Genomic DNA, 14,073 nt, shown 5'->3' on the forward strand with positions numbered 1-14,073 from the left:
GTCACGTGTCCTGTCCAGCACAGCACCGGGCACTGTCCCCGCAGGGCCCTCAGACCCGCCACCTGGACCCTCACCTTCTCTCGCCTGGAGGTTCCGCTGCAGCCCCCGGGCCTGTGCACCCCCAGCCCTCTCCAGGCCGGGCCCACGCAGCCGCGCAGCTTTCCTACAAATACCGACCAGCCCAGGGGATAGAGCGTCAGCCTGGGGACAAGGGTCCCGGGTTCGGCTCCGGTCAAGGGCCGATGCTCTGACGCTGAGCCCCACGGCCAGGGCCTGCTCTCACAGCCCACACCACAACCCACATCACAGTTGCCCCGGGGAGGGGGGGGAGAAAGACGAGGAAGGCCCTCTTTCCCGGAGGGGGAGGCGGGGGGGCGCCGGGCACGGGGAGCCCTTGGCAGGAACCCAGCAGGAGGGGCTCCGTGGGACTGTCGTGGGCTGGGGGGGTGGGGCGCTGATGGAGGCGAGCCTGGGGGTTTCCACGCCACCAGCGTGTTCCGTGCAGTAACCCAGGCCCCTCCCGTGAAAGCCGTGGACTCGCCTCTCCGGCTTCCTTTGTTCAAGGTTAACGTCTCCCAAGTCCAACACTCGCCCCGCCCCGGGGTTTGGCACACAGCTCTGCTGAGCACGAGGAAAGCAAGCCTCAGGAAAATAAAGCGTGGTGTGCCTCCTGAGGGTGCTTCCGGGAAGAGTGGGCCCAGCCTCTCGCCCTGAGCCTCCCCTCACCCAGGGCCAGGCCCCTGGCCCGTCCCTCAGAGCCAGGGGGCGGGAGCGCGGTCCGAGGCCGGGCCCAGGGCGGGGTCACGCACCTCACCCGTCCTGAGATAAGGTAGCCGTTTCTCCTGAAAACTGGCTCGTGTTCTGGCATTGGGCCTCTGTGGGGTTTGCTTTTCGCTACAAATAAAACCCAGCCCCTCCCCGCTGGGCCCGTGTGGTTCGGGAGTTGAACATCGACCCATGAGCCAGGAGGTCACGGTCGATTCCCGGTCAGGGCACGTGACCAGGTTGCAGGCTCCATCCTCAGTGGGGGGGGGGGGGGGGGGCGGGGGCGTGCAGGAGGCAGCCGATCCATGATTCTCTCTCCTCATTGCTGTTTCTCTCTCCCTCTCCCTTCCTCTCTGACATCAACAAACAACAAACAAACAAACAAAAGAAACCACCAACTTGAGAATGGCTTAAACTTCTCACCCCGGGGACCCCAGGACCAGAGCCCCCGAGAGCATTTGCGCGGCGTCAGCAAGGACTTGGGTTTCCTTATGCACTGACGCTGGCGAGCGTGGTGTTTGGCACGTGCGCCCCGTCCTGGCGGCAGTAGAGCTGCCTTTGAATTTTGCCTGTCCTTCAGTTCTGCCCCGGGTTCTGCCCCGGGTTCTGTTCCCAGTTCTGCTCCCGGTTCTGCTCCGGGTTCTGCCCCTGGTTCTGCTCCAGGTTCTGCTCCCGGTTCTGCTCCAGGTTCTGTCCCAGGTTCTGCTCCGGGTTCTGCTCCGGGTTCTGCCCCGGGTTCTGCTCCGGGTTCTGCTCCGGGTTCTGCTCCCAGTTCTGCTCCCGGTTCTGCTCCGGGTTCTGCTCCGGGTTCTGCTCCCAGTTCTGCTCCCGGTTCTGCCCCGGGTTCTGCTCCGGGTTCTGCCCCGGGTTCTGCTCCGGGTTCTGCCCCGGGTTCTGCTCCGGGTTCTATCCCGGGTTCTGCTCCGGGTTCTGCTCCGGGTTCTGTCCCGGGTTCTGCTCCGGGTTGCCTCCTCAGGAAGCCAAGGGGATGGTTGGTCCCGATTCTCAGATGTTGAGCAATTTCAGCAGATAAGACTCCTGCCGCCTCACCACCGGTCCCCGAAGATGGTCGCCCACTGCGGGTAAATGCAGACAAACTGTCGGCAAGAAGTTAACAGCGTAATCGAACCAAGCAGTGACTGCGATGCTTATATCCTATCTAATAAAGAGGGGATATGCTAATTGACTGCCCTGCACGCAAAGATGGCGGTGCCCACAGCCAATAAGGAGGGAATATGCTAATTGACTGCCCCGCCCTCAAAGATGGCAGCACCCACAGCCACAGGACGGTAGCTCTCAGTCCCCTTAGCCCAACCAGGGCGGCAGGTGCGTGGCAAGGCCGGGCCTGCCCCAAAGCGGGCCCAGCTGCTCTGTGCGCCTACCTGTGGAGTCCCCCAGTCTCCTTAGCCCCCCAGCCACCAAGGGCTGGGCCCAGGTGCAGGCAAGTCTTGGATGGTGGGTACCCAGCCGCCCAGGGCCGCCCGCGGCTCAGGTAAGCAGGGCTGGCAGAGGCTTGCGCTGGCAGCACTGGCAGCAGCAGAGGTGTGATGGAGCATCGCCTTCCCCGATCGCTGGGTCGCCTCCTGCCCCTGAGGGCTCCCGGACTGTGATAGGGGCAAGCTGGGCTGAGGGACAACCCCCTCCTGCGCATGAAGTATCTATATAAAAGGCTAACATGCTAAGTGTCCCTCCCACCGTCCGGCCGGTCGCTATGATGCGCACTCACCACCAGGGGGCAGACACTCAACGCAGGAGCTGCCGAGCTGCAGTGACTTGGCAGGGCGGTTCTCAGGTGATGCACCCCAAAATCAGAGAGGAGGGAGCCCGATTCCTCGTGGGGCCACGCAATTCCACCTTCGGCCATAGGTTATGTTGCTGGGGCGCTGTCGGCCCCAAATCTGGTTTACTGCACATTTGCGTTTACGTTCCACACCCTGTACGACAGCAACTTTGCAGAGTGGCCTCTCGCACTCCGGGACCCCTCGGGGGATGTCGGAGAGTGGGTTTCAGCCCAATCCCCGCAGGCCAGGCCAGGGGACCCCACCTGCCGGAGGGACCCCACTCACTCCGAAGACGCCAGGGAGGGACCGCGGGAAGTTGTCTCCAGGGCGTGTCTGGCCCGTCTCGCCCAGTCCTGCCCTGCTGGCCACCTTCTAATTAATTTCCTTTCAATGTGTGCAAATCCGTGCACCGGGCCACTCGTATAAACATAATTGTCTTTGCAGAAGTGACCGGACAGGTTCTGTAAAAGCTGGGGTGTGTTTGGGATGGTCTGATCTAAAGTAGAAGCCAGTACAGGACTGAGATCCAGTGGCGGGGGCCTGCGGGGGACGGGGCGGGGGGAGCTGGGAGGGACAAGGGGAGGGCTCTGGGTGCTGGTGATGTTTCCTGTCTCGTCTGGATGGTGGTCATGCAGTGTGTCCCCTGTGCGGGGGTGTATCAAGCTGGACCCTTAAGATCTGTGTCCTTCTCTGTGTATATGTTGTGCTTGAATTAAAAAAAAAAAAAAAAGTCTCGCCAAAACCGGTTTGGCTCAGTGGAAAGAGCGTCGGCCTGCAGACTGAAAGGTCCCAGGTTCGATTCCGGTCAAGGGCATGTACCTTGGTTGCAGGCACATCCCCAGTGGGGGGTGTGCAGGAGGCAGCTGATCGATGTTTCTCTCTCATCGATGTTTCTAACTCTCTATCCCTCTCTCTTCCTCTCTGTAAAAAAAAAAAAAAAAAAAGTCTTTCGGTATCTGCCTAGCAAGGACCCATGATGCTCCTTTTTAAGAAAAAATACTAATTTTATTGATTTTAGAGAGGAAGGGAGAGGGAGAGATAGAAACATCAATGATGAGAATCATCGATCAGCTGCCTCCTGCACGCCCCCTACTGGGGATCAAGCCGGTATCCTGACCGGGAATCTAACCTCAACCTCCTGGTTCATGGGTCAACGCCCAACCGCTGAGCCACCCTGGTCGGGCCCTTTTAAGGGGCAGGTCGAGATAGGTACTCATCCCCGCAGCCACATCCCTCCCCTCAGCCTCCTCCTGGCTACAGGATGGGCATGGGGCTCAGGCCTGGCCAATCGAAGCCCTCAATCCTTCTACCTGCAGTGATTGGCTCAAGGATGGGCTTAGGATCCAGGCCTGGCCAATCAGAGCCTCTCTCGAGTATTTTGCCATAGTAACGGCTGAGGACACCTGCTTCCTCTGTGGGGCTGGGAGCTGTAAGGACCATGGAGCCTGGAGCTGCCATGGGCAACTGGGCCCTGCCTCCTGGGGACCGCCCTGCAGATGTTCAAGCCGTGTCGCAAAGGAGCTGATGACACGCAGAGATGCTCATGATGCCTTCTTGGCTTAAAGCAACAGAAGCAGCTACACAACAGTGCATCTAGTATTTCGTGTGTGTGTGTGTGTGTGTGTGTGTGTGTGTGAGTGTGTGTGCGAGTGTGTGTGAGTGTGTGTGTGAGTGTGTGTATGTGTGAGTGTGTGAGTGTGTGTGAGTGAGTGTGTGTGAGTGTGTGTGTGAGAGTGTGTGTGTGTGTGTGTGAGTGTGTGTGTGTGGTTGAAGAAATGGATGACAGATGCCCATATATTAACACGGTTCTCTCTGTATGAGTATTGGTACATTTTTTCTTTTTGTTTACCTGAACTTTCACACCTCCTCCCGGGTTTCCGCCGTCTCACCGGTTTGGTTGTTTTCTTGTCTGTGTTCTGAGCTGAGCTCACGCAGCCCCCGGAGAAGCCATTCTCAGTGCGTTCCTCCCGGGTGTAGCCGTCTCGGCCCGAGGCGTCTCGTTTGCCTTTCCGGAGCACAGCTTTTCCAACGGCCTTACGACCTGCCCCGGTCCCAGGCCAGTCCACCCTTGACCGCTCTGCTCCCTGGGTCCCCTCTCGGCCGGCCGCCGGGACCTGCAGTCCCCTCTGAGCCTGGTGACGTCACCCCGACGGTCTTCCAGACGCCTGGAGAAGGGGGCCTCCCGCCCCCGCTCATCCTGCCGGGCCTCGTGTTTCCTGCTCAGCTCATAAGAAACCTGCAAAAAATACTTTCTCTGGCAGCCGATGAGAGAGTCGCAGCCCCAGACATGCCTTCCGGGCGACGTCCGAGCCTGGAGTGGCCACCGCCGCCCGCCGCTGCCAGGAGACGCGGTCATGGACACGGCGAGAGCTCGGACCACATCGTCTCAATAGGGTTCTTTCTCCCATGGGGGCTGGAGAGGTCACAGGCCTGGGAGACGGGGTCCCACGGGGGACCCTCCTGGCGGACCAAACCTCTCCGAAGCCGCTGGCCTGTGGCCCCCGTGCCAGGGGGCGTGGCAGGCCCTCCAGAGGCCCAGAGCCCGGCTCCCTCCTCCCATGGCTGAAGGGTCTAGCAGGCTGGCAGTAGAGGGCCTACTGCACCCCCACTCCACATGCCTCCTTGTGGGGGACACTCCCTCCAGAGGGGTGTCCATTCCCACGCCCCTGAGCAGGCCTGCCCGCCCACGCCAGGCCCTGACTACACAGCCTTGGAGCCAAGTGAGGGTGGTCACCTGACCCCTGCACCCACAGGCCATGACCCCGAGGAGGAGGACCTGGGTGAGGGTTTGGGCTGAAAGGGCGGGCAGGGTGGAGCAGGGCTGCGCCCAGGAATGCAGAGGGAGGCAGAAAGGGAGAGGAGGTGCTGAGATGGGACGCGGGGAGGGCGAGGAGCGGGGCGGAATCGCCCGAGGGCCTCCCGCATTCCTGGTGTCCGGTGGGACCTTTCGTGCGTAAGTGACCCACATTCCCCGCATCCTTTGAATAACAGTCTCGTCTGGACGTCCATCCCGAACCCAGACCAGATGGGGGTCACCAAGGGCACCGACCGGTCCCCAGGGGGAAGGCCCACCTCCCCCTGCCTCTGCTCACCCCTCCCGCTTCCCGCTGGCTGGAGGCCCCTCGGCTGCTCCTTCTCAGGGGCCTTGACTTATTGAAGAAAGTGCTTCCCTGGACTGGCCATCTCCCCAGCCCTGGCGTCCACGGCTGTGGTCAGGGCAGAGGGGCCTTGGAGATCCAAGCAGAGGTCCCTGGCAGCCATGTCTCTGGGCGGCCGTGGCTCGGGGTGGCCGTGGCTCCAGGCACCAGGGAGGGGACGTGCGGGGTGGCGTGTGCTGGTGGGAAAGGTAGCAGGCGGAGAGCTGGCAGAATCGGGTTTGGATCCTGTCTCGGGAGCCAACAGCACCCAGGGCCTGCGTGTGTGACGCGCCCTCCCACCGGGTCCTCTGGACAGCGCTACGAGAGGGACCCGTTTTCCAGACTGGACTCAGGGACGAGCGAGGCTGAGCAATCACACCCTTCGCCCGCCAGCAGTGCGGGGGAAGGCGGCCTTCTCACTCCGAGAGCCGGTTGAGCCTGAAGAGAAGAAGCAAGTCTGAGGCTCAGATCAACCTCGTAAAACCACTGCCCTGACCGGTTTGGCTCAGTGGATAGAGCGTCGGCCTGTGGACTCAAGGGTCCCAGGTTCGATTCCGGTCAAGGGCATGTACCTTGGTTGCGGGCACATCCCCAGTAGGGAGTGTGCAGGAGGCAACTGATGGATGTTTCTCTCTCATCGATGTTTCTGTCTGCCTCTCCCTTCCTTTCTGTAAAAAAATCAATACAAATATTTTTTAAAAAACCAATAAAACCAAAGGCACACCCTCCCGTGCCAGGAAGAGGAGAAGGTTAACCTTCTGGGAAGCTGTTCTCTCAACTTTACTTAGGAACCCGGATCTGCTTCCCAATAACCCACCAGGGGCGGGTGCTGCGGGGACACAGCCGGGCGCGTCGCTCGCTCCGAGGCTGCGCGGACCAGGGCCAGCCCACCCTCTCTCCCCTGTGAAGGTCTGGCATTTTCATAACAAAAAGCTGCTTTTCACCCAGCCGGCCGGCGTGGTCAGTGGGTCAGCGTCCACCTAGGAACCAGGAGGTCACAGCTCGATTCCCCGTGAGGGCACAGGCCCGGGTTTCCGGCTCAGTTCCCAGTGGGGGCGTGCAGGAGGCAGCCGATCCATGATTCTCTCTCATCATTGATGCTTCTCTCTCCCTCTCCCTCTCCCTTCCTCTCTGAAAATAATGTAAAAACAAACTTTTTTTAAGTTGCTTTTAACGTCGCAAGTGGGAACACGACCAGAGTTGAGAAGCAATCGGCAGCACATCAAGGTGCAGACAGTGAGCGACGGGGTCCCTGAGGGCCCGCCGCTGACCGCTGGCCACTGACCGCTGGCCGCTGGCCGCTGACGGAGCCCCCCTCCCCGTGACTCCAGGAGGTCCGAGAACCCTCGGCTCCGGGTAACAGGGCGCCTCTCGGGGACACGTGTTTCCAATCACTCTGCCCGGCGCTGAGTCACCAGCAGCAGCTGCCTGTCTCCCGCCCGGCACTCACCTCAGACCGGCCCCCACCCCAAGGCTGCGCTCAGCCCCGCTGCCTCCGGCCCCCTCTGCGCGGCCGCCCCTGCCAGCTCCAGACCCCGCCTCACGCAGCGGCCTGTGTCCAGAACAGCGGTCCTCGTCCAGGTCTCCTGTACCCCTTCCGCCTCCCAGGTGCCCAGCACAGGCCCCGCGGGCACCGCATCGCCATGGACTCTGTTTCCACTAACGGGCGGCGCCGTGGGAGGAAGGACTGTCCGCTTCCCCAGCACCCGCACCCGGGCCTGTGGCTGGCGCCCAATACCTACCTGTTGAATGAATGAATGAGTGAATGAATGGATGGATGAGTGAATGGATGGATGGATGAGCTGTAACCTTGGGAAGTAGAGAGTGATGGGGAAGACGGGCAGGAAATAGTAACCGTGAGAGAGGAAGTCCAGGCGGGGCTACAGAGGGGTTCCCATCTCTCCCTCCTTAGGGCGCCCTGCTCTCCACCAGCCCGGCTGGGCCTCTCCTGGGACAGAAGCCACCCATGACCCACCTCCGGCTGGAGGCCTGGGCGGGTGAGGAGGGGTTTCCCCGTAGCCAGGCTCCGTGGGGGAGGAGGGTTGGAAAGGGGTCTGTGTGCTGCGGGGCCTGGGGGCAGGGAATGCCTGCCATACTCGAGGACTCATGGGGAACCCCCGTTTCCCCCAGTCGGACCCCACGGGGAGCCCTGGGGGGACCCACAGCGCCTGAATGACTGCAGGAAGCCCAGCGTGGCTCGCAGCTGGAGACCGGGCCGCCCAGACCGGGTGCCTTCCCTGCGGGCACCCGGGGGACACCTGTGAGGGGCGCCGAGCAGGGGAGACGGCCAGGCGGCCAGGCTTGCTCCGGGGCCAAGGAGCGTCAGGGCGGAACCAGGGACCCCAAGGGAGAGGAGACAGGCAGCAAAATGGGGCAGGACTGACTGCTCACAACACCCCTCTCCGCCCAGGGGCTGGGCAGGCCTGCGAGAGGAGACTGCTGTCCGCCCCTCTTGCCCGAGGGCTGGGCGGCTGTCTCCGCGGAGGAGCGGCTGGAGTGCCAGAAAGAGAGTCCTCGAGCCAGACCCCAAACTCCAGACCAGCTGGGAACGCGGTCAGGCCCGATGATGCACTTTCCCAGCAGCCGCCTGTCCTTGCCTTTCTCACGGCTCGCCTGCCTTCTGATCTCTTTGTTGGGACCAGAGCCGCCCCCCAAACTTGCTCTTTCTGTCGCCTGGCATCTCGGCTCAAGGAGGAACGAGAAGACCAGGTGGAAACAGAGCAAGAAAACGAGGACTGAGGAGGGGGGGGGGGGGCAGCTCCTGGGCACAGCCCCAACCACAGCCCGGAAGTGAAGTTACTGCTGCGCGCAGCACGGGGCCGCCACTCCAGCCCCTTGTGTTTGGGTTAGGCGATGACATCATGGCCACGGCCTGGCACTCCGCACCGCAGGAAGAGGAGGGAGCCGGGCAGGCGGACCGGCCTCCCGCCTCTCGGCTCCCGGGGACGGGAAACGCAAGCCACAGGCACGCAGCCCTCACCCAGTGAGCTGGGCAGCGGCTCCCCAGCGGCCCCCCCGCCCCAGCCAGCCCCGGGCCCCAGGACCGGCTCAGGCGGCTCGGGAGGGAGGAGGCCTGGGTTCCCACCTCGCTCCCCGGCCCGCTCCCTGACCGCCGCGGAGGAAGCACATGACCACGTGCCGGGGCCAAGAGGAAATACCGGGCAGGAACGCAGGAAGCTCGGAGCCCTGCTCTCCGCTTCCTTCGTTTGCACAGGACCGAGTCGAAGGGAGGGTCCAGGGGAGCGGCGATGTCGGGACAGACAGGTGGGCGAGGGAGGGGGGAGAGGAGGGCAGAGCTCAGGTGGTGCCCCTGGGCCCTCCCCCTCTCTCAGAAGGCGGCGTGCAGGCTGGACCCTCCTTGTCGCGGGAGGGGAGCGCGGGCTCAGAGCCCACGCCACAGGTCGGCGCAGGCTTCCCCACACACAGCCGCCTCCCTGGAGGAGGTGTTCGCAGCTCTCAGCCGGGCTGCCGGCTCAGGTGTGGCCATCTCTTCAGGCCAAGGACCTCCTGGGCTCCCTGTTGACCCCCAGGACGGCCTGTGTCCCCCCTTCTCGCGGATTCGCCCTAGTCTGGGTCAGGACAGACGGTGGGTGGTGTTGGGGGTGGTGCCTGGACCTGCTCCGCAGCTTGGGGAGAGGGGGGGCTCTCCAGACAGGCCTGCAGGTGGAGGCCCTGGCTCAAGGCCGCCTTTGCCCAGCGGGGAGCCTGCCTGGCCGGTGGGGACAGGTGCTCAGGCAGAGCCAGGGCCACAGGCCAGGCCCCACCTCCTTAGCCAGGCCCTCCCTCGCGGACAGCCTGAAATACAGCCGGAGGGGGAGCCAGAGGTGCAGGCGGGGCTCATCTGAAAGTCAGCGCCCCAGGCAGGCGTGGGCCGAGCTGGCGGGAAGTGCTCTGCCCAGAGCTGTCCAAGGAGCAGGACGCGGCCTCTGACCTCTGACCTCTGTCCTGTCACCTCCTTTCCCACCAGCTGGAGCCACTCCTCTGACTCTTTGGTGAATGCCTTTTAGAGAGCTCGCTTTTATTTTTTTTAATTTTAAATGTGTTTTTTATTGATTTTGGAGAGGAAGGGAGAGGAAACCGAAACCACAAACACTCAGCCTCAATCACCCCTGTGAGCTGGGCAGCGGCTCCCCAGGTGCCCGCCCCCCGCCCCAGCCAGCCCCAGTCGGTCCGGTCGGTCCGCAGAACACCACGCAGGCTGCTCCGGATGGAGGAGGCCTGGGTTCCCACCTCACTCCCTGAGAGAGAGAGAAACATCAATGATGAGAGAGAATCATCGATCGGCTGCCTCCTGAACGCCCTCCCCCCCCCCCCCCACCACCACTGGGGACTGAGCCCGCAACCCCGGGCATGTGCCCTTGACCGGAATCAAACCTGGGCCCCTTCAGTCCGCAGGCCACCGCTCTATCCACTGAGCCACACGTAAGATCCATGCATTCGTTTAATTTCCCCATAAATGGAATCAGATGCATGCTGTTTGCCCAGGGACACTTTAAATAAAAACAATCTCTTTAGCATTCCCTGCCTGCCTTCTCTCCCCGAGAGCGAGAGCCGGTGGGGGCGGAGGGGCGTGCCCGGCTGTGTGGGACACACACTGGTCTGCTGGGAGCCGTGTTTATGTCCCTGCATTTTGCTTTTCTGGTGTTTATGTCCCTGCATTTTGCTTTTCTTACGACCCAAGATCTTTATCGCTCGGGGCTTGTCAACCAGAATGCGTTTGCCTTTCCCTCCCCCGCCCTCCTCCCCCCCCCCCCCCCCCGCCCCGGAGACATTGAGCAACATCTGGACAGATGCCGGGGCGGGGTGCTATCGGCATCTGGAGAGGGGAGGCCAGGGATGTTGCTCAACACCCCGCCGAGCCCAGGATGCCCCCCACCCACCAGAGAGAGAGCTGGTGGGGGGTGAGCAGTGCCGGGGCTGAGAAGCCAGGCCTGGCTGGAGAGGATTCATCACAAAATTAACGAAATGGGACGAAAACCGAAATGCGCTTCCGAGTGTCACCGCTGGCCACGAAGCCGCTACGTGGGCCGTGCAGGGGCCGTGGCCCACCTTCGTGCTGCAGGAGCTCGGCATTCCCCACTTCCTCTGGCCCCTTCCGGATGTCTGTGGAAACAGCCCTGCGGGGTGCTGGGACAGGTGTCTGCGGGGGGCACCGCCTGCCTGCGTGGCCGCGAGGCTGATGCCCAGCGCTGACGGGGCCCATGTCCGCCCTGAAGCCACCGCCAGTTCCTCTCTGAGGACCACGCATCACAAACCACAGACACCTGGGCTCAGCCAGGCACCTGGACACTGCTGCCCCAGCCCCCCTCCCCCCCACCCCCCTCCCCCCCACCCCCCTCCCCGGCTGCACTCACACCTGCCTGAGACATGCCCACCCTCTCAGGCCCAGCTTCCTGGGTACAAGGGGCCAGTTGTTTTTTGTTGTGTTTTTTTTTTTTTTAATATATTTTTATTGATTTCAGAGAGGAAGGGAGAGGGAGAGAGAGAAACATCAATGATGAGAGAGAATCATGGATTGGCTGCCTCCTGCACACCCCACACTGGGGATCCAGCCTGCAACCCGGGCTTGTGCCCTGACCGGGAATCAAACCCTGACCTCCTGGTTCCTAGGTCCATGACGCTCAACCCCTGAGCCACACCAGCTGGGCCGTGGGGCCAGTTTTCATGCCCGTGCACCGGAGAGCACCTGGCTCTCGGGAGCCTGCCCGAAGGAGTCGGGGGGCTTGGCGCCCCTAACCTCTGTCTCTAGGGGGAGGACACTCCAGGCTCAGGAGCTTCTCCAGACACGGGGAGAGTGAGTCCCCCGGGAAGAGGCGCTCCCAGGCCCCCCCTTCCCGAGCTCCTGGCACAGCCTGGCTGGCAGGCTTACTGCCAGGCCCTGAGCTCCCCCTGACTCTGTTCACCGAGGAGGCCGGGAGGCGTGCTGCTTCCTCCCGGCCCTGCAGTGACCCGCCCAGCCCAGCCCAGGACGGCGGCAGGTGGACGGGCAGTCTGCTGTGCTCTGCTGGGCAAGTCTCTTGGGGGGGGGGCAAGGTGGGTGCTCCTGGTGGGAAGTGGTGACCCCGGGAGGGTGGTCTGAGGGTCCTAGAAGCCCCCCACCCCGCCCAGCAGGCCTGACAGGCACTGCCCCCTCCTTTCTGACCCACGGGGAGCCACAGGTACAGGCGAGGTCCAGCCGGCGTGGTCAGGATGCGCACGGGGTGGGCCCGGCCCGGCTCTCCTGCTGGCCCACGGCGATATTAAGGTAGAGGAGGCCGGTGGGAGAGAAGGTGACCACCAGCTCCCCGCTGCGGGTCCCCTGCCTCCTTCCCTCTCTTGCCGGGGTGGGAGGCGGCCTGACCTGGTCCTCCCTCCGTGGGCCCTCCCTCCGTGGCCCTCCCTCCGTGGCCCTCCCTCCGTGGACCCTCCCTCCGTGGGCCCTCCCTCCGTGGCCCTCCCTCCGTGGGGCCCGGGTCGGAGCTGCAGCCCCTCCCTGGATTCCTCCTGCCTTGTCGCGCGCTCTGGGTGCCGGGGCAGAGAGCAGGTGACACTATTTTGTATGAACAAAAGCGGAAAAAGTGACTCTGGGCTCGAAGGCCGCTAACAATATTGCTCTGCCCGCGGTCCTTCCTCCCAGTCGTCTGCGGCCTGAAACCGAAGGAAGGGCTTCCACCCAGCGGCCCGGTTTCTCACCTGCAGCCCGCACCGCGCAGGCAGCGGCACGGCTCCTCCAGCGGCGCCTTCCCCTCCCGCCCCTCCCCAGCCGGGCCAGGCGTCCTGCCCCCCGCCCCCAGCACAAGCGGGAGGTCCCCGGTGCCGCTGCCCCCACCCAGGGGCTCAGGGCGGGCGCAGGGACCGGCGGACAGGGTCGCGGGGTCACACTTCATCATACTTCACATGCCGTCCACACCCCGAGCATCCCCGCCCTTTCTGGAAGCCTGAACTGTTTGGGGAAAAGTGCTTCGGCTCCCACGTTCGGGGGATGAGGGAGGGAACGGTGAGCGCAGCCCCCAAGGCCTCCGTCCAATCCCCGGCCGCCTGCGCGCCCGGGCCCACCCCCCTGGTTCTTGTTGGCTGGTCAGAAATATGGCCAGTTTATATAAAATCCTGTTTTGTTCACAGTAACCACTCCCCCAACCTTCCCAACTCACAGTTCTAAGGCCTCCATTTGAGGAAGGGATCCCCAGTAAGTTTCAGTAGCCCCCCCCACCCCACCGCATGGGCGGGGCCGCAGGAAATGACCTCTGCCCTCAGCACACCCCCTTTTTGCTCAGTCCCTGGCCAGCATCTAAGGGTCCCGGGGCGGCAGGGCACCCCCCCCCCCCCCCCCACCGAGTTGGGGTGGCGGGGCAGGGGTGGTGGGTGGGGTCCCTGAGCCCTGCGGACGGGCTGTCGGTCCCAAGTGCTGAGTCAGGGCGCACTGGGCGCGGTTCCGCACGCAGCACCCCCGCCCCGACCTCGGCGATCGGGGAGGCTGCGGGGCGCGGCCCGGGCGGGGCGGGCGGGGGGAGAAGCCAGGTGCGCCGCGGCGAGCCCCCGCGCTGGGCACAACAAAAGCGGGTTTGGGGGAGGGCCGGGAGGCGCGGGAGGCGGGGGGCGGGGCCTCGGGGTTCCTCGAACCCCATTGGCCGGCGGCGCGCTCCGAGCGCTATAAAGCCGGCCCGGCCGAGCCCGCAGCGCACACGGCCCGGGAGGAGGCAGACGAGGGTCCGGCACCCCGACGCGCACCTCGCCGCCCCCCAGCCTTTCTTCTCCGCTCGTCAGCCGCTCCCCCGCCGTCCCCGCGCCTCCCCCGTGACACAGGCCCGAGAAAGTTTGTGCGGGCGAGTGCGGGCCGGGCGTGGAGGGCGCGCCCAGGAGCGCAGCGGGACCGCGCGCCCCAGTCCGCCCAGGAGGAAGCGCCCCGAACCCAGGCGGCGGCGGCCGAGCCCCTCGCCCGCGCCCCCGGCCCGCGCCCCCGCCCGCCATGGGCGCCGCGGCCCGCAGCCTGCCGCTCGCGCTCGGCCTCCTGCTGGTGGGGACGGTGCTCCGCCGGGCCGACGCCTGCAGCTGCTCCCCGGTGCACCCGCAACAGGCGTTTTGCAATGCAGATGTAGGTAAGGACGGCGCCCGCCCCGGCCCCGGGGGCCCCGCGCGGGACCCCCCGCGGGTTCGCGGGCACCCCGCCTGCCCGCCGCCCGCCGGCGTCCTGAGGGGGGACCCGGCGCCCGCCCCCCGGCCTGGGCGCCCGCTCCCGCCCTGCAAGTTGACGCCAGAACCGCACTTTCTTCCCTGCCTCCACTCCCTCCCTCCCTCCGCCGCGATGCTTCCCAACCTCAAAATTCCACCGAAATTCCGCTGCAGCTCCGGCCCCAGAGCGGGGAGCCAGGGCCGGGTTGGGTTTTGGCAGGCGGAGGGGCCCGGGATGCCAG

General features: G+C 64.3%; 2 protein-coding genes across 5 annotated transcripts in view; one reads left to right on the forward strand and one right to left on the reverse strand.

The window, feature by feature from the left end:
* Positions 1–1,069: 1,069 nt before the first annotated feature.
* LOC307115521 (uncharacterized protein) lies at positions 1,070–6,517 on the reverse strand. 4 transcript variants are annotated; one of them, XM_079798723.1, is made up of 4 exons: positions 4,396–6,517; positions 2,810–3,545; positions 2,148–2,699; positions 1,070–1,862 (listed from the first exon to the last, which is right to left on the reverse strand). In XM_079798723.1, the coding sequence occupies exons 3-4, from the start codon at positions 2,414–2,416 to the stop codon at positions 1,085–1,087; spliced, it is 1,047 nt and encodes a 348-aa protein (XP_079654849.1). In that variant the 5' UTR covers positions 2,417–2,699; positions 2,810–3,545; positions 4,396–6,517; the 3' UTR covers positions 1,070–1,084. The 4 variants fall into 4 exon arrangements, with proteins under 4 accessions (XP_079654849.1, XP_079654850.1, XP_079654848.1 ...); XM_079798724.1 differs by lacking the exon at positions 2,810–3,545; XM_079798722.1 differs by having other exon boundaries at positions 2,148–3,042.
* Positions 6,518–13,329: 6,812 nt separating this feature from the next.
* The window catches only part of TIMP2 (TIMP metallopeptidase inhibitor 2), a 31,568-nt gene continuing 30,824 nt past the window's right edge, over positions 13,330–14,073 (forward strand). The window contains exon 1 of the mRNA XM_079797793.1: positions 13,330–13,758. Within this exon, the coding sequence (XP_079653919.1) occupies positions 13,629–13,758 (130 nt within the window). The 5' untranslated portion in view covers positions 13,330–13,628. The remainder of the gene's footprint in view (positions 13,759–14,073) is intronic.

The sequence above is a fragment of the Cnephaeus nilssonii genome (assembly GCF_951640355.1).
Source record: "Cnephaeus nilssonii genome assembly, chromosome: 19".
In the NCBI taxonomy this organism is placed as follows: Eukaryota; Metazoa; Chordata; class Mammalia; order Chiroptera; family Vespertilionidae; genus Cnephaeus; species Cnephaeus nilssonii.

Excerpts from the sequence above, each read along its gene's own strand:
- LOC307115521 (XM_079798724.1), bottom strand. The coding sequence starts at position 2,416 with ATGCGCAGGAGGGGGTTGTCCCTCAGCCCAGCTTGCCCCTATCACAGT. Across the intron at positions 1,863-2,147 it reads GAGACTGGGGGACTCCACAG|TTTGTCTGCATTTACCCGCA; the intron begins GTAGGCGCACAG and ends TCTTGCCGACAG.